Source organism: Notechis scutatus, chromosome 5, assembly GCF_049901735.1.
Source record: "Notechis scutatus isolate UNSWTSFEM ecotype Mainland chromosome 5, rNotScu1.2, whole genome shotgun sequence".
Taxonomy (NCBI): Eukaryota; Metazoa; Chordata; class Lepidosauria; order Squamata; family Elapidae; genus Notechis; species Notechis scutatus.
Window position 1 is genome coordinate 86,313,645 of NC_142013.1, and position 26,811 is coordinate 86,340,455.

General features: G+C 38.0%; 1 protein-coding gene and 1 long non-coding RNA gene across 2 annotated transcripts in view; one reads left to right on the forward strand and one right to left on the reverse strand.

Moving 5' to 3' along the window:
* The window catches only part of LOC148130561 (uncharacterized), a 29,372-nt gene extending 29,172 nt beyond the window's left edge, over positions 1-200 (reverse strand). Inside the window, exon 1 of the long non-coding RNA XR_015749887.1 lies at positions 64-200. This is a non-coding gene — a long non-coding RNA (uncharacterized LOC148130561). The remainder of the gene's footprint in view (positions 1-63) is intronic.
* Positions 1-26,811, forward strand: part of GRTP1 (growth hormone regulated TBC protein 1) — a 31,595-nt gene that overhangs the window by 642 nt on the left and 4,142 nt on the right. Inside the window, exons 2-5 of the mRNA XM_026666732.2 lie at positions 4,420-4,571; positions 8,717-8,875; positions 12,876-13,000; positions 17,314-17,410. Coding sequence (XP_026522517.1) covers positions 4,420-4,571; positions 8,717-8,875; positions 12,876-13,000; positions 17,314-17,410 — 533 coding nt within the window. The remainder of the gene's footprint in view (positions 1-4,419; positions 4,572-8,716; positions 8,876-12,875; positions 13,001-17,313; positions 17,411-26,811) is intronic.

Genomic DNA, 26,811 nt, shown 5'->3' on the forward strand with positions numbered 1-26,811 from the left:
CGGGCAAAAAAAAAAAAAGGGAGGGGGGGACGCGAGTGGGATGGGGGAGGCGGTGATTCCTACATTTGGGGTGAATCCTCGAGCTCCTTTTCTGTCCTGGAAGGGCTGAACTTCTCAGAAGTATTTCCCTTTGTTGAGCAGCTGACCTGCCATTCAAGGACCGCGAGCCTAGCTTTGAATGGGCGACGAGTTTATCAGGGAGAGCCAGGTGTAGTTGGCTTTGGTATTCGGTCAAACCGAGGGTGTGTGTTTGCCTGGCCCAATCCTGTTTTTTCAGGATTTTATTGCTAGGGGCTGTTATTTCCGCAACACACTCAACCGCAAATAGGCAACCATGTTTTAATCCAGTTTTGTTGTTTGTTATCTGAGTGCAGATTTCCTCAGGATAAGACTTTTTTTTTTTTTTAACCCTTGGATAATCTAATACTAGCACTTTCTAGTTTATCAGAGAAGAAACAACGGCAATTTATTTTACCTTCCGTAGGAGAGTTAAATTTATAAAACAGTGAAATCAGTAAGATGTCCTTATTTTGGGAATACTTTACTTTAATGTAGACTCCGGGAAATTATCTTCCTTTTATTGGGAAGTTGGCATGAAGAGCTTTTAAAAAGCAGGATGAGATGTTGAGATATTTAGTTAGATGCTCTTCTCAGAATCTACTGTTCACGGTTGTCCTGAATGTTGAACACTCTCATTTTATTATTTAAAGGTTTAATTGAAGGTCAGCTCTAGACTTAGACAAGAATCTGTTAAACAGTGTGCAGAAGATGATAGTTACTGGAGAATATGAAGAGGCTAAATGTTGTAAATTACTTAGATTTTCTGCAGGTGGAAAGACTTGCTTTCGGAATGAAAATGTCAGAGGGACGAATGAGACATCAGGAATGATTAATATTCCCTTCAGAACAAAATAGTGTCCTCTGTCCAACACTTATTAATTCATCTGTTGCACATCAAAATGGGGGAAAGAGCCAATTTCCGACAAAGGGAGTTAATTTTTTATTGTCTGGCTGTCTATGATATATATTAAATACTAAAGTCAGGAGATGCCAAAGGCAAATTTACCTGTTTAGATGTTATGAGATATTTTTCCATAGAAATGTGATATATTACAATTTTTCATTTTTTGTTGAACAAGTATGAATTCAAGTAACTAAAAATAAAGGAACAGAAAATACCTTTGATTGATATGCTTTTTTTTTTTTTGCATGGCCAGAGAAGCAATAATGTAGCAGTGGAATTCTAATTTCTAAATAACTATATTTATAAAATAACTAGTTTGGGGTTTTTTAACCTGATACATTATTTCAGGAATCACAATTTATTTTTTTTACTTAAAAAAATTTATCATTGTACTGCTACCACTAGTGGTAATCCTTGTTGAAAAGTTTATATAAGTATCCTTTAAACCAGGGGTTTCAAACTTGATTACTTTGAGGGCCACATCAGGGTTGTGTTTGACCTTGGGTGCCAGGGCCATGTGTGTGTGTGTGTGTGGTGAGGATGGGTGTGGCCAACTTGACATCACTTATGTTGGGGGTGCCTGTGGTGGCCCGAGCTCTCTGCCAAAGAAAGTGGGCTCCCAAGCTTCCATTGTAAGTTATGATGGTTCTAAGTTAGATTCTGCTTACCTGTGAAATATTACTTTTGGTGTTTTTTTTAAAAATAATATGATACATCTCAGTAAACCTTGATAGGGAAGTCCAAAAATTGTTTATGCCTGTTTCTTTCTTTGGCAAAAAAACCATAAATAGTATCACAATCACAGAATGTTGCAACTGGCCTTAAAGGTGAGCTGGTTACCAGGTAACCAAAACACAGTCAAGTGACTGGAAGGGAAGGCACCCCTGTTGGAATTTTGGAACAAGGTCATAAATATCTTTTGGGAGAGTCCATTGTAACTGCAGATGGTCTCTAAGCAACAACTACTTATACAATTATTTGTTTAGTGAGCATTCAAAATGACAATGGCACTGAAAAAAGTGATTTACCCCCAGCCCTTGCACTTATGAACATCACTGCATCCACACAGTCATGTGATCAGAACTTGAACACTTAACCAGCATATATTTGGGGTTGTTGCATTGTCCTGGAATCATGTGATTGCCATTTGTGATCTTCCCAGCTGGCATCTGACAGGTAAAAATCAACGAGGGAAGCCAGATTCACTTAATGACTGTGTATTTCACTTAACTGCAGTTGCTTAATCCCTGTGGTAGAAAAGCTCATAATACCACAAATGACTAACAGCCTTGCTTACCAATATAAATTCTGCTCTGAATTGTGGTTGTAAGTCAAGGAGTACCTGCAGCAGCATTGTAAAGTAGATTAGATTTATCCCATTCCCTACAATGGATAAGCTGAAAGATGGTGAGTTTATAATGCTGTATAATAAAAGACTAGATTTGAATTTAAATTTTTTTATTTAAATACCTTTTATGGCATGGCTAGTTTCTTCCCCTATTCTGCTTCAATGCTGCTACTTTCAAAATTGTAATTATGGTTCACTCAATGTAGAAACTGTAAAATATACTTTCACTTAGAATTTATTTCAATTGCATGAAATGCATGAAGGAATATTTAGTAACCTGGATAAGTTTTCATGCTACAGGTAGTCTTTATTGTAACAATGCTAACCATGTGACTGTTGCTTAGCAATTGTAGTTCCAGAATTCCAGATTACTGTTAAGAGAGGACTGCACAGGTTGTTAACTGAGAACTTCACAGGACTGTGTCTTCTGACTTCCTACCAGCTTCCCCATTGACTTTGCTTGTGGGAAGTCAGCAGGGAAGGCTGTAAATTGCAATCACATGACCATGGGGCTTTAAGTATAAGGTTTGATCATAAATACCAGTCACTCATGACCATCTCAAATTCAAATACTGAATGAATGGTCATTAAATGAAGACACCTGGAATATGATCATGTTCTTTGAAAGAAACATACATTGCATTGTATCTCCTAGAAATCTCACAAGCACGCTGGATTGGCAGTGCAGCATTCATGGGTGCCAAATTGTCTTTAAGACTCCCAGATGCATAGAACCTCAATGTTCAAAAATTCTTAAAAATTAAATTGTTCAAATGTTATAAAATATTAATTTTCTCATGTAATGCCTTGTAAATTTTGACATTCTCATTTAAGACCATGTGAGAAATTTAGAAATTTCAGATATTTTTAGCATGATTTTTTTTACAGTTTTAAAGCTACTTTTATTAGATCAGCCACTGTAACAAAATCTAGCAGATCTGAATGTGTTTTCTTTCTCTGCCTTTTAACATCTTGTGAATTAAGCACGGAGGTTGTCTGAGGTCTTTTCATAAACCGCTTTGCTGCTCTGGGCTCCAGCCTCATTTATCTGATTGTTGTCTTGGTAGCAGATCTTCAAAGTCATTTTTCACTATAGTTGGTCAGATTACCAGGGACTAACAGGATTATAGAACTGACTAGAAAGTTTAAAAAAAATAATAATAAAAAGGCAACAACAGCAACCCATTTCAATAGCAATAACAGACTTATATACCGCTTTATAGTGCTTTACAGCCCTCTCTAAGCAGTTTACAGAGTCAGCATATTGTCCTCATTTTGCCCACCTTGGAAGGCTGGAAGGCTGAGTCAACCTTGAGCCTGGTGGGATTTGAATTGCCAAATTGTAGGCAGCTGGCTGCAGCAGAAATAGCTTGCAGTACTGCACTCTAACCACTGTGCCACAGAGGCTCCCTAGTAAGTAGTAAAAGTCTGTAGAGATTCTCAGTTATCCAGGTTATGATTGTCCCAAAGGTGCTTTTTCGGGAGGCAACTGGACTTTCTTGTTTTTTCTTTTGAAGACATTTCACTTTTCAGCATTTCCATACTGTGTCCCAGAAATGTGCCCAGTTGTGACTGTGTAATCACCAGCAATTATGAACAACTTTATATTTATCAATATAAATGGGCAGCATACAGTTGAAAACTTATTTAATACATTATAAAAGTGATAGAACACAATAAACATTATCTTTTTTATATCATCCAAGCTGATAAAGCAGTTAATGTCAACTAAAATGAGCTCTGTTTGCTTCATTGTTTCTGAAACCAGCTTGTTTAAAATAACTAGTTTTGTTAATAGCCTCTAGTTCAAATGACACATAAATTGAAGTTTTAAGGATATTTTCTCCTCCTTTTTTGGATAGATCCAGAAACAGAGGGCATAAGAAGTGGTCTCTGTCTGTTTTAGTGGTTTGTATGAAATGGTTCCATTGTCCTAAGAGACATCTGCTATTAGGTAGATACCTTGGAATTGAGAAACTTTATTAAATCTGTTGGGCACTACATTTGTACTTTATTTTCTCCTTCTGTTTTAAGTTTGGGTTAATGAATCACTCTCACTTAACTGCATGTTTTTTATGTCTCTGTAATGATCTTTCTTTTGAAATAGTGTGGATCCATATGGTTTTGAAAGACCAGCTGACTTTGACTATACAACCTATGAAGAATTCTTTTCTAGATATTTAGTGGTACTCACTAGAAGAGCAATTAAATGGTCCAAACTTTTAAAGGGAAACACAAGGGTACAGAAAAACATAAAAGGTAAGAATTCACCATGTTTAAATATGAAATTGGGACAAATAGTTTTCATTTTAACTTGCAACTTTTTATCTTTTTCAAAAGATATTTTATTTCATTGTAGTACCATCCTTTGGGAGAGCCTATGCTTCTTAGTTCAGAGTTCTTGTTTGTCATTGTTTCCCCAGAAACTTGTGTAGAAATGTGGCAATTAATTTTCATAATTAATAATAAATTAACAAAACTGAAGTGCAATAATGCCTAGCTTCTGTGGTTGATCACTGACAAATTGGTTTAATTTCTGTGTAGATTCTGCCCTTGCAAGAAGTTAATTTAATCTGTCTATTGGTATAAACATTTGTTAACAGTAATTATTTGTTGCCAAACTGGAACAATGAGTTGATATCTGTGGACAAAAAGCAGTTTTTCTGACATCAATTTCTAATACATAGCATTTTTGAAAAGGTAGATTTATAAATGTAAGTTATTACAGGAAAACATAAATGCTGAATGAATCCATACAATTTATTTTTAAAGAGTGACCCAGAGTAATTTGCTATGAGATGAGCGGCAAATAAATTCAATAAAATAAATTTAAATTATATTTATAATTATATTTTAGGTAGCAAACCATCGTTTGAACTTCTTCATATATTTGTTTCCATCAGTTCTGTTTCTGTAATCACAAGACAGATTCTCTGAACTTTTGTTTTTGCTACAGTGATCCCAAAATCACATCTGGTGCCATTCTAGGCTTCCCTAATTCTTGTTGGTAGATTTTAAAAGACCATTGAAAAATGCAGCAGAAAAGTGAGAAAACACAATTTCACAATCTGAATTGTTCCACAGAAAATAAATAAGTTAAAACATCCATAGATTTAAGAGAGATATACAGTCCAAGGTTTGATCATTCTGAGAACTGAAGTTAATTTGTTATAGCTATCTAAACAGCAGATAATATGTACTCCTGTACTTTTTAACAGCCTCTTACTGATATATATGAAGCAAGAAGAAGAATAAATATAAAGGAAAAGACATTTTTCTATTTAAAATATTTTGACAGAGGAGATTTTAAATCCAACATGACATTATTTACTTAACTGTTTTTATGGATACTATTTGAATGATAATGTACAATTATAAAATTAACAGCATTTTATAAAAGCAGTAAGGCCAATAGGTGAGCTGATTAGATTATCAATTAAATTAGCAAATGAAATATTGGTAGGGTTCAAAAAGGAAGTGATATTTGGCCTTTGTTCAAGTTGGTGCCCTCAACATATGCTAACTAGACCAAACCTACCATCTTTTTATGCAGAGAAATCTTGAATCGAAAGGGAAGATTTGGAGTGCATATGGGGTACACATATTACATTTTTTTTCCTGGAACTGTGGCTGCTGCCTATTAAGCCAGGAAAAAAACATTTAAGTATATGCTGATATTTATCCCGTGTGTGTCCCTGTGTGCTCTGTATAATCTTTTCCTCAATCGCATTGCTGCACCACACTACTAATATTATGGTGAATGGAGTTAGGTTTGTTGGGCTAAGCTGCACGTGTGTAATGAATATTTAAATAAGATTTAATTCAGCACATCTTAATCATACCCATACACAGATTTTAAAATTCCAGAATGACATTCTGGGCATCCTGATGACTCTTCCTCGTGGTTAATAGAGTAATCCTTCAACACAATAAGATAAATATGGCCCCCATTTCTCAATGGATTGAAGACAGAATCTTTTCTGGCAAATTAAAAAAGAGCTGCTTTGATAGACAATTTATGAATGGAAGATCACAATGAAATATGATTGTCTTTATTGAAACTATATACAGTACATATACATCTATGAGGAGTCCCAACATACTCTATATCAGGGTGTCAAACTTGATTTCATTGAGGGCCGCATCAGGGTTGTGCTTCACCTCAGGGGCCAGGGTGAGCGTGGCCAGTTTGACATCATTCGTGTTGGGGGTGCCTGTAGCCCAAACGCTCTGCCAGAGAAAACAGGCTCCCAAACTCTGTTTTTGGTTGGGACGGCCTCCTGCAACCCTCTGCCCGCTAAAACGGAGTATGGGAGTGCTGTGTGCGGAGGTCGGGAAGGCTGAACATGGCTCTCCCCAGCTCCGTTTTCAGCAGGGACTGCCTCCTGCAACCCGTTTTTACTATAAGAGGGCTGCAGGAGGCTGTCCTGGCTGAATACAGAGCCTGGGTAGGCTGCATTTCATCTCCTGAGCTCCGTTTTCACTGGCAGAGGCACCATGGGCCAGTCTTTTGTTATTTAACTCCTTTAATCTCAAACTGTCCACTATTGACCTCACCCCATTCCTAAGAGGTCTGTAAGGGGCGGGCATAAGTGCACCATCGTGCCTCCCGTCCCTATCCTATTGTCCCCATTTAATTGTACCTATTTTCTGTGTTCTTACTCATGTTTATACTTATACCTATTATTTTGTAAGCGATTGACAAATCAGATAAATAAATAAAATAAAAATAAATAAATTTCCAGGGTGGTCCCGTGGGCCAGATCTAAGCACTCCATGGGCTGGATTCGGCCTGTGGGCCTTGAGTTTTACACTTTTGCTCTATATGATCTTTGTCATTGCCCTCTTGTTTTCCTTTCCTTTTTTTTTTTTGAATTTTCTTTATTTTGCTTAAGTCTCTCCCTCCCTCCCTCCCTCTCTCTCAACAAGCTTGACTAACATTTTAACTGAAAATCTCTATACTTAAGAAAATACAGAATTATTCTTTTCTTGATAAGCTTTTACAAAACAAACAAAACAATACATTTTTAGTGCCTCCAGAAATTAACTGTGTTGTAAAATTCTCCATTGGTAGCTTTATTTTATTCTTCTGGCAGAGAAAAAAAGGCTACATGGTCTCAAGAACTCAAAACGGCTTTCTTTCAGTTGAGATCTGGGCTCTCTTTCAAAAGATACCAGCTTTAAGGAATAATTGGGTATGCATGTAGGCTCAAACCCTGCTCTCCCCCGTTCTTCTTTACACAGTGACACCTTATTTCAGAATCAGTAACTGTGCTAGGGAAGGGTCAGTAACAAAGAAAAATAGAAGACTGACATATTCAGATATACTATTTTCTTCTTGGTGTAAATATCCCAGAGAAAAATCCAATTTATCAGGTGGCAGGAGCATATACTTCTATCAGAATGTGTGCATTTTAAAACAGGAGCTCTGTTTGGACGTTCACCTAAGCCATTTGTTTTTTCTTTCATTTTTCCCCCCGTTTAGCTTTATATAATCCAGTCATGGTGGTTTTTACTTGACAAGTCATTATTTTAAAAATTCGATTTACTATTATATTGAATGAACTGAGCCATTCATTAGTCATATTCTCTCTGCATAAGTGGGAGTTGTAGTATATTTACCTGTTTAAGTTCTTCCCTTAAGTATGTATTTATATAATTACATAGCCTTGGTGATTGTAAATTGTAATGGGTCCCAAAATGTTATTAAAAGACTATGATTTTCTGAATAGTAAACATTAAATTACAAACCTTCCAGGGAACACTTTGAAAAACAGTTTTAATTTATAGTGAAAATTAGGTTCTCTGTTCTGCGAAGCAGAAAAATAGGGGGGGGGGGATCAGAGTAATGGGACATCTTTTCTTGACAAATCCCTTAAATGATGCACTGGGATACTTTCCTTGGGACACCTAGCATAGCAGTTAAGAGGTTCCTTCTTCACACAAGAATATTATGATACAGATTGGCAATGAGTCTATATATTCACAACATAGTGTGAGGTGGCAGAACTTGGTAGTTTGAGCTGATTAACTTCTATATACAAGACACCATGATAGCCTGGCCAAAATGCTTTCTGTTTTCCAAGTTGGTCTCATGGGATGCTTATCCTCTTCTCCATCTGGCAGGTTTTAGGCGGCTTCTTTCAGTTAGTGCAAGAGGCCTGAAGTGACTCCAAAGTTACTGTGGTTATTAATATGTCTCAACTTGAAGGACAATATGCAATTGTAAGGTGGGAATGAAACACTAACAACATTGAATTCACCTTGACATATGATGGTGCAACATGGTCCTGTATCTCCACTGTTAATATGTTTAATATATTTTTTATTATGTATAGCTTTAATTGTTGGGTTTCATTATGGCATCCTTTTACATGTTGAAACATGTGTTTTAATTATTGCAGTTAAACGCTATATCAGAAAAGGCATTCCAAATGAGCACCGTGCCGAAGTCTGGATGATAGTGAGTGGTGCTCGGTCTCACATGGATCACAACCCAGGTTACTACCAGAAATTATTGGAAGGAGACCAAAACAGCAAACTTGTGGAAACTATTACGACAGGTTAGCTTCAAAATACATGTGTGATGACCCAGGGCGTGGCACAAAAGCAACAAAGTCCCAAAAGTAGGTAAAGTCCCTTTAATACCTCCAACTTGTCCCCCAATGTCCAGTTATCATCGGCTGGAAAAAAAAACTCTCCCAAAAACAGTTTTTAAATGGAAGAAATTCAGTCCAAACCCAAAGTACATATAGATTATAAATAAAAACCAACACAAACCACACTGCAGCAATTAACGAGAGAGGACAGGATAAGGAATTGCAGACTTCAAAAGATAACGAAACACACACAGTTGGGAGGATGCCAGAACTCAGATAAGACTTGACAAACAAAAATAGTGCACGCTTTGCTTCCAGCAAGGTTCTGTGCGCAAACGCCCTTTTTAAATTCTGTTTTCCCAGCTGCAGCTAATGAAGGGAATCAGGGTCCTTTTCTCCCCCATAACCCCCATAACTCACGTTGCTCCCTTCTCTGTTCCTGTGTGCCCTAGGATAAAGAGGGGGTGTTCCTGGGTCTTCCTCTGAATGCCCAGCCAGACTGTGCCCTTCCCCAGTTTCTTCCACAGCCATACTCCCACTCCCTGTCAGCTGCTCAAGCTTCCCCTCAGAATCAGATTCCAACAGGGGCATGACAACATGTCTATACATTATTTTGTGTATGTGTGTATTAGGATTTTGTTTCCCTTGAAACAAAATTTCCCTTGAATTATGGAGGGGAATGAAATAGACAGTTATTATTTTGCACTGAAGCAATGTTTTTATGCCAATTAAAACATTATCTTAAGAATCACTGAATTATTTTTCCTTCTCTCTCAACTATCTGTTAGAAAAATTGGCAGTTATGTTGCTGTTAGTCTAGTTTTCATTCTAATACAAAACTCTTAAGTTTTAGTTCCTGCGAGTTTAGAATTCTGTGATAACTTTTCCATTTACCTGCTACAATTTTTTAAAATTACAGTAGTTGTGGGAAGATGAGAGATAGTCCTAGAGATCGCTAAATAATGTTCTACGCTAGATTTTCCCAACTGTCTTGACAGTTGTTCTGGGATTGCAATTCTAAAAATGTCCACAATAGGAGATGGTAAAATTCCAACACATCTAGACAACACTATGTTTGAGAAGATTGTTTTAAACAAGTGAAGCTGCCTTTCTTCAACTGTCTTTACATCATTGCATAGTGAATATTTCTCCACCTTGTGGAGAAAGGCTATTTTGGGCTGCAGCCTCTGACCTAGTTCAGCTGGTAGAAGTTTTAAGCTCTGAAGGTCATGAAGTTGTGGAACACTAAAACTGAATGATGAAATCTTTTACTCTATTTTTGTTGTTGCTGCTTTAGCTTGGAAATTAAATTACTACTATTTTTTAAACAAGTAGTGTTTTTGGAATTATCTTGATAGATTAATTTGGAGGATTTCATAGGAAAGAAAAAAGCAATCAGAGTTACAAGGCAATATTTTTCTCTGTATGTGACAAATGTTAATTGACATAAGCAAATTGATACAATAGTAATATGTAAAAAGATTTTCTGTTTACAAAGCAAGTATCCAGGGGTGGGATTCTACAGGTTCGCACCTATTCGCTAGAACCGGTTGTTAACATTCTAAGCAGTTTGGAGAACCGGTTGTTAGAAGAAATTACTGGCCTCATCCTGTAAGGAAGGAAGGAAGGAAACATTCTGGTGTTGCTTACAGAAACTGCCTCTCCGGTAACCCTTATTACATTCTTGGCAGCACTAGACTTCTTGTCTCAGGAACGTCTCTGGAGTTTTTTTCCCCCCCCTTTGCTGGTACTTTGCTTGTGTGGAGTGACCAAAGTTACAATGGCTCTGAAAAAAGTGACTTATGACCATTTTTCACACTTATTACTATTGCAGCATCCCCACAGTCCCGAGAGGCCAGGCGAGGAGATGCGTGCCTCAATGTGAGTGATGTTGAGTTGGCCATGCCCAGCCAGTCACATTACCACCAAGCCACGCCCACCAACTAACCACAGAACTGGTTGTTAAAAAAATTGAATCCCACCCCTGCAAGTATCCTCAAGAAACAATTAAGAATACTATCCGAGGCCTTTGTATCTGGCATTTTAAGTGTGACTGGAGTAGATATTTGTTGAGGCAGTTGAAGCTAACAAGGCTGAGAAAATGTTTAAAACATACAAGGACAAGAACTAGGGGCAAAAACTGAGTTACCAGAAAGTCATGGTCTAGAATGTAAATAGTCACATGCAACCTATGTGATAAAGATCAGGTTCCTGGAAATGTGCCAACTGGCTCACAAGCAAGAAAAAGAACTACCGGTAGTCCTCAAGTTGCAACGGTTCATTTCGTGACCGTTCAAAGTTAAAATGGCACCAAAAAGTGACATGACCATTTTTCATACTTACGACCATTGCAGCATCCCCATGGTCACGCGATCAAGATTCAAATGCTTGGCAACTAACTCATATTTATGACGGCTGCAGTGTCCAGAAAATGTGGCGAGAAAAGTCCTAGTTACCAAGTGCCCAAATTTTGATTACATGACAGTGGGGATGCTGCAGTGGTCATAAGTGTGAGAACTGGTCATAAGACACTTTTTCTAATGCCATTGTAACTTTGAACGGTCACTAAATGAATGGTTGTAAGTCAAGGATTGCCTCTATACTGCTTTGTGGCTGTTCTAAGTAAAATCCTAAAAGCAGGGCCATTCAGCCATATAACTAACATTGTATCCGGTAACATATGACTGTTTAAGCATCTCTGCAAGCACCACTGCTTCCTCTATAGCCGTGATGGCAAACCTATGGCACGCGTGCCACAGGTGGCATGCAGAGCCATTTGTGCTGGCACACGAGCTGCAGGCAAACTTACCTCACTGCACATGCGCATGCCTTACAGCTGATTTTCAGCGAGTTTGAGGCCTTTTTCGGCCTCCCAAAGGCTTGAGGAAAGCTTCTGTAGGCTTTGCAGGCAGAAAACTAGCCCCGTTTTGTCACTTCCTGTTTTTCCGAAAATACCGGAAGTGATGAAATGGGGCTAGTTTTTGGCCTACAAAGCTTGTAGAAGCCTGCAGAAGCCTCCTCAAGCCTTTGAGAGGCCGAAAAAGGCCTCAAACCCACTGAAAATCAGCTGTGAGGCGCAGTGCAGTTAAGGGGGCAGCGGGGGGGGGGATTGTGCGCACATGCGTAGGGGATGAGAGGGGGTGCGCATTGCCTTCTGGGTGCTGGCATAAAGCAAACCTATTTTACTGAATACTGGGCCTGCCCAGAAATGTGGAAAGGAGGAAGAAGAACATGATGGAAAATTCTTGATACTTGAGCCAAAATGCATTACATAATTATATTTTAGCTGTCCCTTTTACCCCTTCAGATATAGCTACTGTGTATATTCATACAAGTTAGTCTTTGCTCACAGTTTTTAGGAGCGATATATTTCTTAAAGCTAAAGTGATTGCAAACAAGTAAATTTACTGAATTTATTGAAAAAATATTTTTGAATGACTTTAACACAGAAATGCATCAGTTTAACAGAGGCAGGTTTCTCAGTCCTTTAATTTCATGTCTGTCTGTCTGTCTGTCTGTCTGTCTATCTATCTATCTATCTATCTATCTATCTATCTATCTATCTATCTATCTATCCGGTTTTGATTTTTAAGGTGCAGCAGTTAATGTAATTAAACCACAATCTTTTAAAAAATATAGAGAAATTATATTTTTATAATATAATTCTAAGATTCTTTTTACTTATTTGAAGTTAAATTCCATTCAAGAATTATTCATTAGGATGCATCTAGAAGTGCAGTCTGGCGAGAATTGATGGATTTTGTTGGATAAAAGAAAAACAAAGCCTACTAGAATTTCTCTAAAATGTTTGATGTAGGTTTTTACTTTTGAGCAAAATATCATATATGTTATCATTTGTTTAATCATAAATTCATGCAAAAGTTGGGTGCTAAAATTTGGTTCAATTCCCAAAACTTTGTTCCATGGATTAATTTTTTAACATGTTTCTTTTTTCAAATTATAGACATAAATAGGACATTTCCAGATAATATAAAGTTCCGCAAAACTGCTGTTCCCTGTTTACAGAAATCACTCTACAATGTATTAGTAGCATATGGGCACCATAATCCTTCTGTGGGATATTGCCAGGTATGTAATACTAAAAATATGTTACTTTTGAGGTAGAAAATAATAGCAAACAAAATTCATGTTGTTAAATTTTATTCTGTAGTGTCTTGAATGCTACTTATATTTCAATAGTTTAAGTCAGGGGTGTCCAACCTTGGCAACTTTAAGACTTGTGGACTTCAACTCCCAGAATTCCTCAGCCAGCAAAGTCTTAAAGTTGCCAAGGTTGGACACCCCTGGTTTAAGACATGCAGTCTAGTTGTTTTCCAGTTTGAACCTCTTTGGAATTACATTTGAGATTGAGGATCGCCTACCCAGCACTGGAATTGGGTTTAAGGAGATGTACCATGCCACATACGTCTCAGGAGCTATGAACTCTATCTCTACCAGTTACAAGTGATAGCGGACAAGTGAGAATGTGCAAAGCATGTCACTGAGAATGCATTCTATGTTTTCTCTGTTTTATACACTTTTGATCATATTTGAGTTAAACTCAAATCACTTGGAATAAGTCTTACTGGTTAAGTTCATAAACTGTCCTGAGTAGTAAACCATGATTGACTAATCCACAAACATCGAGTGTCTAATGTGCTAAGACAAACCAGATCAAGCATATTATATTTAAATATATTTGACAGACTTCAAATGAATGGATATTATCAAAACAAGATTGCAAACTAGGCTGTAAGTTTAAGCCAATAACTTTTAATTATTAGGATGAGAGCCAGTTTGTATAATGTTAAGGCACCAGGCTAGAAAGCAAGAGACTGTGAGTTCAAGTCCTATCCTAGCTATGAAAACCAGCTGGGTGATCTTGGGCCAGTAACTTTGTCTCAGCCCAACTCACCCAAGAAGGTTGTTGTGGAGAAAATAGGAAAAGGAAGCTATGTTGGATATGTTTGCCACCTTGATTTATTTGTGAAAACAATAAATGCAGAATATGAATGAATAGTGTTTTGGGTCTCAACATTTGAATACCATCAATTTGGTGTAGCAAGTAAATCCCTATTTCTTCTCTAAAAATTCAGGTTTCACAAACAGGACTCTTCCATTGGGGTTAATCAAGCAAAAGGATTTTAAGAGCTTATAAATATTATTGAGGCAGGGCATGGGCGACCTGTGTTGTACCATTTGATGATTGTAAATCGTTGAAAGGGATTAGTTACATGACTTTACATACATACGTTCCAGAGGTGGTATTCAGCAGGTTTCAACCAGTTCTGGACAACTGATAGCAGAAATTTTGAGTACCGTATTTATCGGCGTATAACACGCACAGGCGTATAACACGCATCTTCATTTTAAGAGGGAAATTTCAGGAAAGCGCCCGTTTCACCCCCCACTCCCACCCCCGCGCTTCAATCCACAGTGTCCCATTCTGCCTGCCTGCCTGCCTGCCTTAGTTTCTGGTTGTTTGGGAGCAGCTTCGGCTGAGAATAATAACTATTCGCCTCTTTTACTCAGCCGAAGCTGTTCCGATTCAACCATTAACGAAGGCAGGCAGGCAGGCAGAACGGAGCACTGCGGGCGGGCGGGCGGGCGGGGGGGGTGGGGGAGAAACAGGCGCTTCAGGAAGCCCCCGCTTCTTTGAAGCAGTTTCTTCCTGTGCTGGTGGAGGAGCGAGAGAGCGACTGACAGAGCTGACCCAGAGAGAAGGACAGGCTTCGGTTGCTTCCTCCCTCCCCTTCTTTCATTTGTGTCCTTGATCCCGATCCCAGCAGCATTCACCGAAGGCTTCTTAACATTATATCGGCGTATAACACGCATACATCATTTGCCCCTATTTTCAGGGGTAAAAAGTGCGTGTTATACGCCGATAAATACGGTAGTTGAAAACCGGCAAATACCACCTCTGACTGGCCCCACCCCCATCTATTCTCTGCCTCCTGAGTCCCAGCTGATTGGCTGGGTCTTTTGTTGCCCTGCACAGGAGAACGGACCTGGAAAGCAGGTTAGTGGGGTGGGGTGGGAATGGAAATTTTACAGTATCCTTCCCCTGCTATGCCCACCAAGCCACACCATGCCCACCAAGCCAAACCATGCCCACCAAACCACACCAGGCCCACCAAGCCACACCAGGCCCACCAAGCCACGCCCACAGAACTGGTAGTAAAAAAAATGGAATCCCACCTTCCTTGTCCCAGTAGAGTTGCTTTCTTGTTGATACAGTAAGAAAAGAATCTGGCTAAAAATAGTTTTAGAGCAGCCTTTCCCAATTGATGTCCCTTTAGCATAGTCATGTAAGTTGGGGCGATGATATCCAGAATTCCTAGCCATTGTTGTCAGTTGGAATCTCAGTTCATCTGACTGAAACCAGTAAAGCAAAAGATAGATCTAGGTTCTCCACCCGCCCCGGTGAGCCATTCCTCTCTCTCTCTCATGGGTGAAGCTTAATGGAATAATTCTTCCTCTTTTCCAAAATTTCCCGCTACTAACATACATTTTCCCTGAAGGAGAATATGAGGGGCAATCTGTGTTCTCTCCTGCTGTGAAGGCTTGACAAAACCAATCGAGTTGGACAACCAACATTCTGTGCATGAAACATTTTCTCTGTTCAGGATGCAACAGAAAGGCAATTCCCCACCACCAAGTAACTAGTTGGCCTATATGTTCCCCTATTAAGAAAGTGTCGACAGGTATTTTAAGTGGAACACTTGCATGACTGACTGACAATTTTTGGTTGCCTTGCACTTTCCTCAAAGGAAAGGCAGAAGACATGAAAAAAGGATTATTCATACGAGTGTCCTGTTAGAGCAGGGATGTCAAACTCCCGGCCCACGGACCAGATGCATCACACACTGACCACATCCACGCCCGGTTTAGTGAAGGGGAAAAACATTGTGAGTTTAACATCCCTGTGCTAGAGTGTCTGCAGAAATTAACTCCAGCAGATGTGGAAGTAGGAAAGGATTTGTCTTAAAGCCATACTGTCCAGGTGAGCGGGTCTGGTAGTCCAAATTAGGCTTGTTAACAGAAAACTCCTATCCCTGTCCTAGAATAATTATCATGAATTCATTTTACCATCATATCATTTCAGTAGATGGGGACGATAGCTTTGGAACACGCTGTTACTATATTCTTCAAAATATTTGGCAAATCAGTGCATCAGTTAGAGAAAATCTGACAATTATGTGCTTTAGAGAAGTTGAAGCTTTTTCAACTGTATAAAATATGTTGAATATTACAGGCAGCCAATTATTCCAAGTACATAGACGTTTCAAAAGCAATAGAGTGTATGTGATTCTGTGTAATTTAAGATTATGTTTAAGGAATTTTTAATTAGTTCCCAGTAGAGAAATGTTATTGTGACTGATAGCTAACCTATTTCAGGGAATCTTGCAGTGAGCATTCCTTTAAAAGAATTGGACAAGCTTGCTTTGCTGTTTTCTTCAACACTACTAATAGAGTTTTGTACTGGCGTGCATGGTTAATAAATGCACTTGCTCTTCAAACACCCTCTGAGGGGTAGACCTTTGTAGTTCCTGTAATCAAATGCCAAATAGTCACCATGGTTGCTATTGTCAAGAAAACTAGCAGCACAACTGGAGGACAAAATATCCCAACCACATAGAAACCTTTTCATACTGGCTGTTGGCTTTTCATGGATTAGAAAGAGGAGATGGGGGGAAGGGAGGCAAGGTTTGAAGAAAGTCAGATGATTATTAAGAAACTTGGAAACTTAGGAGAACAGCTGATTCTGTTTGAATGACCTGAAATATTTCATAAAATAATATTGTCACTTTGACTTTGGCATTGTTTATAAAATTAAATTTTGAAAAATATAATTTTTCTGTTTTAGAATTGACTGGAAAGATCAAGAACAATTAAGTGAATTAAAAGCTAGGAGAATTAAAAAGACAACGAGAAACTGGAGATGCATTAAAGATTAAATCTAAATGAATGCAAGTGATACTACTCTTCCTGAATATTTTAAAACATACAGCTCACACTTCAAAAGCTACAGCATTACTCAACTTTGTTGCAAAGTAATTTTTGATTAGTAAAATTGCATCAATATATAGAAACTGTCTATTGGCATAGTCACCAGTCTATAAGCTCGTAATAGGGCAAACACAAACTTTATACTGATAACAGAGCAATTTTTAAAAATTAAGCCAGATCCAAAGAGATCAGTTTCTTTTCTCCAAAGTGCTTCTGTTGGATATGTGAGCAGAAGGAAGTTGAAAGGATTCCTGTACTGCTTAACCTGTGAAAGATTTTTAAGTGTGACATTAAACATGGAAATAAAAAATGTTTTGCTTTTTTCTCTTTATTTCATTCTTTTGACTCCCTCTTTTGAACTGAAATAAATAGGAAATTCATATTTATTTCAGGGCATGAATTTCATAGCTGGATACTTGATTCTTATTACAAGGAATGAAGAAGAATCATTTTGGTTATTAGATGCACTCATCGGCCGAATATTACCTGGTATGTCTGAATCTCATTTCACAATTCATTTCTTATGTTTCCTGTTTCCTTTAAGTGTGCTTAATAGATAGGACTAACTTTGCTGTTCATGTAGACACATTTTGGATTCCAGAAGTCTAAATGTATATAATGTACCAACAGTAATGCGTTGAGAATTTATTCATTTTACACAAATAGCACATTTATGTCAGAAACTGCAAAGTACTGCATGTACTCCTTAAGTTTACCTTTATACAAAATAAATACGACGTTTGCATCTTGTGATCAATTTTTAAAAAAAGGAGACTTTCCAGTGTAGTTTTGCTCTCTGTGGGGAAATGGAGTGCAGAGTTGTATGCAGAAAGATTTATGTGCAGTCCATTCTCAGCTATGTTACCATTTTTATGAGAAGTGGTTTGAAAAAATAACAAGCTGCTCTTCTAAAAGTTTGGAGACATTTGTATAATTGTTAAAATAGATCAGCTGGAGTTCTTCGTGGATCTGGTAGCTTTACAATAGCTTTTCAAATATCAGGCTGCTAGATAATACATTAGGTGATCTAAATATATTGCTGACTAGCTTAACTACTAAAAACAATGATTCAAAACAGTGATTGGAAGCTGATGGTTTGTTAAAGTAGCCAATTTTGATAGATTATGTTGGACTATTTGCAAAATAGATTACTCAAAAGAACATAAAAGCATTTGCCCTGAGGAAAATCATTGGCTTGACTTTTAATTTGGAATAGTGGTCCTTGTTGTTCTACTTCAGAAGAACATTTTACTCCCAGAATTCCCCTGCTAACCTGGCCATCGCTGGAAATTATGGAAATGATATCCACATAACATAAAAGTTGCCCAAGATTGTGGAAAACTGTTGTACATTACAGCTTTTTGAAACACAGTATAAGAAAGTTAGCATAGGCTCTGTAATCTGCTTCTATATGGTAAACTGATGCTGCTTTTCTTACTATTAGTTCATTTCCATAGTACTGTCAAAGTAAGGAGGAGTTTTTTTGGATGGCAGCATAAAGTAGTATTTGGATAAGTTATCTGATGTCTTTCAGATGGAAGACATAAAATCCTTTATTACTTATTTATTTTAAAAAACAATGACATTCAACAGGATGAGGAATGATACACTGCCAGAATGTTATACTTCATTCTTAGAATCTAATCTACTCATAAAGTTCATGAGGTAGGTGTTTGCATGAATAAGCTTGGAACGAATGTGAAAATTAGATGGAGTCTATTTTTTACATACCATAAAGCTATTACAGTTAAAGTCAACATGAAATGAAATATAGATATTGTAGAATCTATTACACTAGGCTGTATTATACTGTATTATACTGTACTATATTACATTAAGCAAAAACATTCAGCATCGGTTAACTATTAACTATGTGTCCAGAATGTGTCCAGAATAATTCAGTTATTTCTGTTTAATTCATTAGTTGCTTTCAAAAGCTACCACTAAAAATTTGACCAGCACAAGAACCACCTTTGTATCTTTATCAGGTGGCAAAAATGTACATTGAAATTAAATCTGTGTTTGTACATTTTTAAAATAAACCAGATTAAATCCTTGTGAACTATTACATAAAAATTACAGATTATTAGAAATGAGATCCATTGATCCAATTTTGATATCGAAACAAATATTTGTAGAATATAAATCCTTTCAAATCTTTATTCCAACACATGTGGTGATAGGATATTTAATCTAGTGTTAATAAAAGCAATTTGATATTATGGTCATTTGGAAGTGATGCCAAAAATCCATAAGATGGATAATTTAATTTTTTTTTTTTAGTTCCTGCATGGAAATGTCCCATAATCCCTTAGTCCATGTTTGTAACTATAAGCTCTTTGAGAAAGGATACATCCATCCATCCATCCATACATCCGTACATACATATACATTGTGTGTATATGTATGAATGTATCTGGGTTGGAGGGAGGAGTGTACATATGTGTTAAAGCATCAGAATGAACTTTCAAGCATGGGGATGTGTAGACTAAATGCATAAACTGAGGAATAACTACTTTTGATTATGTGCCATCAAGTTGATGTTGAATCTTAGCAACTACATAGATACTTTCTCTAGGATGATCAGGCTCTAATATGGCGTGTCATGTCTCCTAACTGTGTGCCAATCACATTTGTAATGAAGTCCATTCACCTTGCTGTGGGTTATCCTTTCAACCCCTCTTTCGTTTCATCTTCTTGGCATTATAGACCTCAGAAAAAAATAGGTCTTTGCATAATGTGTCTAAAATATTATAATTTCAACCCAAGTATTTGTGCCTTAAGTCAGTACTGTATATTGATTTGTTCAGTTATCATGAGTTTGTTTTATTGATTATCCATGATATTCTTTTACATCATCAATATTCAAAAACATTAATATTTTTTATTCTCTGCTTCTTTAATGAAAAGAAGCACCCATCAGTTTATTTTTGTTATCCTTCGGCTTTGAATAATGCTTTTTTTAATTCCTTAGCCTTTTTTTATATAAAATAAATTTTATTAGATATAAACATTAAAAACAGTGAACGTAGTGTCTCTTCTTTGACATACATTTCTGTCCAATCTTTATTTATTCCTTAGCCTTTTCTAACCCCAACCCTCTTGAACAACTGTAAATCTCATTCCAAGTAGGAGGCTAATTTACATTGGATGATCCTAAGTACTATTTTGCTTGCATGTGAAGAAAACCTTTTCTTCTGCATCAGTGGTTGAAGTACAAACCTGGATGAATATCAAATTAAAGAATTGTCTGGAAAGTCTAATTAATATTATTTGATCATTGATTGTGCTGTAGCCGAAATCTGTTCTTGCCATAAGCACCCTGTTTATGAAAAGGCACCTGTTCTTTCTTTGTTCTTCATATCCTGAGTAACAGTATGATTTTTCTGACTAGAAGTGCCCGATGCCAGTCCATTTCAATTCACTGATGTCTATGATGTGTCAACCTGTAGTTGATTCATTTCATTTTTTGCTGGGTTGCGTTTTGCTGTGTTCATGCGTCTTACGTTTCATGTTTCTACAGGTAATCCTTGATTTATGACCACTATTGGGAGCAGAACTTCCTAAGCTTACTAAGCAATGTGGTTGTTCACTAAACAATTTTTTTACAACCTTTTTTCCTGGGGTCATTAAGCAAATCAATGCAGTCATTAAGTGAATATGGCTTCTCCCATTGACTTTGCTTGTCAGAACTTCCTGGGAAGGTCATAAATGAAAGTCATGTGACTCCGAGAAGTTGCAAGCCCTGTAAAATACATGCTGGTTGCCAGGCACCTAAATTGCAATCTTGTGATGATCATAAGCAGAGGTCTTCAAACTTGGCAACTTTAAGACTTGTGAACATCAACTCCCAGAATTTCTCAGCCAGCTATTCTGGGAGTTGAAGTCCACGAGTCTTAAAGTTGCCAAGTTTGGGGACCCTGATCATAAGTATGAGAACCCAGTTGTAATTCACTTTTTTCAGCCTTGCCATAACTTTGAACGGTCTCTAAATGAATGATCCTAAATTGAGGCTTACCTGTACTGTAATTTTGTCTTCGCAGTTTGGGTTTTTGTTTTTCTGATGGCAGCATCCACAAGTAGAAACCCAAGGGCTTTAACTTAATCATGTCATAAAAATTCATATTCTGAAAGAGTTTTTTTCAGCTGTGTGTTGAGTGCCACCTGACTGCTTTCATCTGGCACTATATGGTCAATTCGTATGATTTTCCTGGTGAAATGCATTTCCTTTTCCCATGTAGCATGAAATGATGCCGTTGCCATTGTCACTGAAGTGATCTCCTGTCCCAGCATCTCCCTATTTTGCTGCGGACCAGTGCAGGTACCTGATTGCTTGAGCTGGACCTTGGGGGACTCTGCTGGGATTATATACTTCTGAAAATATCCTAGGGTTCTTCACTCAACTGTCCCAGGAATATTCCCACCAACCCATGAGGACAGCACAGTAGGTGTTGGGTGGGGATTCTATATGTTGAAAAAGTCTGAACCTATGTAGACAGTATTAATTTGCAAAGCACTTTCTTTAAAAAAAAAAAAAAAAGCCCTCAACTATATTCAAAATAGAAAATTGACAACAGGAGATATTAAAGGAGGATAGGAAAATAGAAATTGAATCCATTATTTCCTTTATCTTTACTGCTTAAAACAGTTTTCTAAGCCAAAGCTGACTTTCATCTGTATGTCAGATGAATTGAGACAAATGAAAACAATGATAAAGTATGCCAGTCCAGATAATATCCAATCAGAAATTCTTCAAAAGCCTAATTATGAAATTGCTGTTCTTTAAAAAAAATTAAATATTTAACATTAACCTCTGTTCTCAGGGCTTATACATAGCCGTTGTGACCCAATTCCTATGTCTTTGAGGATCAGTAAAGGAAATAATCCCATTAGCTTAACATCTGTTTCAAAGAAAATAACTGAAAGGAATATTAAAGAGGAAGCAAGCGAATATGCAGAGGAATGAGATTTGCTAAAAAGCATGGCTTCTGCAAGGAGTCTTGTTTCACCAAATTTTCAAACGTTTAGAAGGGTATAAAAATTCAGTTAGACAAAGATTGTCCCATTAATATTGTTCACGTGGGTTTAAAAAAGCCATTATCAAAATTCTTCAAAGACTTCTAACCAAACTGAGCTGCCATAGAATAAGTACTTATCCAGATTGGCATCTGTTAAAAATGGGAAATGGTTAGATTAAAAGGTCGGTTCTCATACTGGGGGAAAGCGCATAGTAGAGAAAGTGGTGATCTGGAGATCATGTTGGACTGTGAGGTGTCCATGTTTGCTAATAAGACCAAACTATTCAAGGTAAAATAAAAAAGCAATCTCTAAAAAGATCTCTCCAAACTTAAATGGTCTTCTAAATGGCAAATGCAGTCAGTATAAATAAAGCAATACACACCCAAAGAATCCCTTTTTAATACATTGATGGTGTATAAACTGGTAATAAATGCTAATGAAAGGGTCTGGGAATCACAGTTGACTGTCTGATAAAAATAACTGTAGTTATGGGATAGGCAGATGTTGTTTGATGGTCTTAAAGGAATTGTTGCAGGATGTAAACTGTTCAATTGCTTTTGCTGATGATAATTTTGTCAATCCCTATGATGTTCAAGCGTTGTTACTATCATTAACATTATCCTAAATAGGTAGTAGATTTGAAAATTATGGTGAGATCATACTTAGAATATTGTGCATAGTTCTGGTCATTGCATCAGAAGAAGAATACAATTTGGCAGAGCTGGAAAACATTGGGACAAAAGTAAACAAAAATTATTGGAGATCTGAAAAATCCTTCCCATAAGTAGAAGGAAAGACTACTACGGCTGGTTGTGTTGAATACTGTAGGGCTACACAGCCAACACTTAAGAGGTGTTCTGAAATAACGCAGTGATACTTGATACCTTATAGCAGTGATCCCCAACCTTACGGTCCGCGGAAGAACCTTTTTATGTCGCTACCGGGCGCTGGCTTGATGAAAAAGTGCTCGCCTCATCTTTTTGATGAAAAAGTGCTTTCGGTGAGCTTTTCCGGGTAGAAAGCTCACGGAAGCATTTTGATGGGCTTCCGTGAGCTCAAAAAGCTCACCGAGATGGAGCGGCGCCAGCTGAGGACTTGTTCCAGGACCGGCCGTGACCGGTTGGGGACCACTGCCTTATAGGACCTTGGGTAACTAGAAGTTAGGGATGCTATAAAAATACTAATACACTAAGGACACTGAAGTGAAAACATTTGGGAACCTCTACTCTATTGTCTTAACATCAAAGGAATAGTATTAGTCTTCAAAGTGGCATGTAATTTATCCAACTGTTGCTTTGTGTCTCAGTTAAATATCTCAGATTATTCCATATCTTTTTATAACCTCAGTCTTCTCTTTGTACTGAAGTTGAAAAGTATTATTTCTGCTTTCTTTTCTTCGGTTTTTATACCTCTATTTTAGAATGTTTAAAACTCTGCATGCACTTCTGTTTCTGTAGAGTAGATGTCCAAAGGAGATGTATTGTAATTCTGTTAGACTGTAGACTCGGCATATATATTTCCATTGTTGAATGCAATATGTAAAAATGTGTACATACAACTCCCTTCCCCTCCCCCCGTGACTCCAGAATTGGATTTAAAATTGTAGTTCAACACAGTTGCTTGAGACAATTCTTCCATTTACCAGATTGAAACAAAGCAGTGGGTTATTTTGGTTTGTTAAAAAATCCTGATTTTGGGGAGGGCGGGGGGAAATAAGGAAATGAAGGACTGGAGATTTGGAAACAAAGAACAAAGAGAATACATCCTATGTAATCTTGTTTTGTACCATGGATAGATTGATAAAATGGTCAAAAATAGAGGAAGGCTGCAGTTCATTGACTTTTCATATAGACTGAATTCTTTATTTGTGGATGAACCATATGTAGCAATTTAAGATCCATCTTTCAAAATGTGGGTCCTTCCACAGTTCCTCAGATTGTGAAATGCTATAGGATTTATTTGTATAAATACAAGGACAGGACGATCCTTAGTGTTTTAAATATATGAGTGTTTTGCATGTAAATAAACTTTCCAGGTTATTCAGCTAAGATGATCCAAGGCCTTCCTGCATGTCAGAATTTTCAGCTGTCTTAAGATTTGAGTTTATTCATGCAAAAGAGACAGAAAATAATAAGCTAGTGTGGGCGCTTTAGGCTTTGATCAATAATAAGCAATAATGTTAACAAAAAGAAATTGAAAATACAGGCTGCTTCAGGAGATTATAAAAGCCTTACTAGTTGCAAAAACTTACCTAGTTTTCATTATCTATCTTTACCTATTTTATTATTGCAAGTAAAAACCTGAATTTCATACAGCATTATGATGATGTAATTAAGTTCTGGTTTGTGCTTCATTTGTACTAATATTTTTCCATGGTTATGTAGAACTGCAGGAAAAATAGTGCTTCATATGCCATTTTAAGACAGTCTACTCTACACATTCATATTGCGTTGATCCATTAGTGTGGATACTTGGATATAAGGAGAATGTTAAGAAGTTGGGGAGTTCCTCAGCTCTGGAACTTTTTTTCCCTGTCACCCATGTTGATTTTTCAGTATCAGAATAAAGCCCCTTTTCTTTCTCACATTGTGAATATGTGTTTAAATGAGCTTTCAATGGTTTAGTGATTTAATGCTTCATGAGGCTTCTGTTACCATTAGAATACATTATTTTAGCTCGTTGATTTTTTATGTATGTTATACATTGCAATTGTAGTAGTACCTGGGTGAAAGATAACAGCCAGCAACATATATGGATGCTATCACTTCCTGTATCCTGTTCAAAAGAAACAGAAAACATTGAGAGCTGGTGTCATATAGTGGTCCTGGTGCTGGATTAGCAAACCGTGGCTCTAGGAGTCTTCCTTCTGCCATGAAAGCAACATGGAACAATTTTTCTCTGTTAATCTAACTGACCTCATGGGGATAAGTAGGAAGATGGTGTACTGTGTAGGCTTCTTGAGCTCCTGAACAAAAGGTGGAGTATAAGCCTAATAAATGATAGAAGGCTTTATGTAGTTTATAGTCTATGGCTTGTGATGGTGGTCTTTTATTAGTTATAATTCTCAGTCCTTCTGTGCTATTTATACTAATCTGCGATTAGAGTAAAATATTGAAATGGAATTTTTATTGCAACAGATTACTTGAAAATGGCAAACAAATTGCAACCCAGAATTATGTATTTGTAAGTTTTGTTACTAAAGAATCCAGAAGTGCTTTATCACTGTATTCCGCTAGATTTTTATATTCCCCACAGGCAATGTTCCATGTGTAATAAGGTATGTGATGTAGTGGGATGACATGCATTATTGTAGAATGAAATCTTGTAATGTTTTCTTTTTATAATTTTCAATTTTGAGGACCACCCAGACTGCAGCACTGCACAGAGTGATAGAGGCCCCTAGGTTTGCTCACCTCTTGTTGTATAAGCTGCACTGACTTCCAGTTTCTTTCTGGGCGCAATTTGAAGTGCTGGTCATCACCTTTATTTCATATGGCATATCATTTGGCATACACCATATGGCACAGAGCCACACAATCTGCGGGACTGAAGGACAGTTACCCATCCTACCAGATCAAGTCCTAGTCCCTTCCCTGAATATTGTTATCTGATGGGAACTAGGAAGTGTGCCTTTTTTGTTTTTGTTGCTTTTAATGTGTTTAGTTTTAACATGATTTTATATGTTATTTTAACTTTTGATTGGAAACCATCCAGCATCATTTAGATCAGTGGTCCCCAACCTTTTTTGTACCAGGGACCAGTTTCAAGCACAAACACTTTTTCAAGGAGGGTGGGGGGAGAAGAATCCGAGTTTGGTGGTTTGCTTGCAGACGTTTCATTACCTGACTAGGTAACATTTGATGTTGTTACCTGGTCGGGTAATAAAACGTCTGCCAGCAAACCACCAAGTTCAGGGAGCGCCTCGGCCCTGCCTCCCTCAGCCCCATCCCTCAGGTGTCTCCCTCCCTCCCTCAGGTGTCTGCCTCGTTCCTCTCTCAGTCGCTCTCTCGTTGCTCCACCAGCCCAGGAAGAAACTGCTTCAAAGAAGTCGGGGTGGTGGCTTTTCCTGTCGCCGCAGCACCTCCGAGCGCCCGTTTACCCCCACCCCACCCGCCCGCGCGCAGTTCAATCCACAGTGCTCGTTCTGCCTGCCTGCCTGCCTGCCTTCTTCGTTTCGGAGCAGCTTCGGCTGATAAAAAGAGGCGAACAGTTATTATTCTCACCAGAAACGAAGAAGGCAGGCAGGCAGGCAGAACGGAGCACTGTGGATTGAACCGCGCGCGGGCGGGTGGGGTGGGGGTGAACGGGCGCTTCGGAGGTGCTTCGGCGACAGGAAAAGCCACCCACCCCCGGCTTCTTTGAAGCAGTTTCTTCATGGGCTGGTGGAGCAGCAAGAGAGTGACTGAGAGAGGAACGAGGCGGGAGGAAACCGAAGCCGCTGAGCCAGAGAGCAGGACAGGCTTTGGTTGCTTCCTCCCTCCCCTTCTCTCATTTGTGTCCTTGATCCCCGATCCCAGCAGCATTCACCGAAGGCGAAGAAAGCCGCCATTTTTTTTAATTTTTTTTTCTTTGCGGCCCGGTACAGAGTGCTCCACGGACCGGTACCGGTCCGCGGCCCGGTGGTTGAGGACCCCTGATTTAGATGATGGACAGCTATATAAATGTTATAAAGGAAAAAAAAATCTTCTCTGGAGTTGGCTTATTATACAATCAAGGAAGCAAAGAAGTGGCATGTCTATCTTGTAGCATTTCTAGTGGTTTGGAATAATGCCTCATCGTGTAAAGAGCTTTGGTCTGTGGTTTTTGCTCTGATTTTGGAGACTGAAAGCAGCAACTGCTGTTCTTTTTCAACAGATCCTGGAAAGATTACT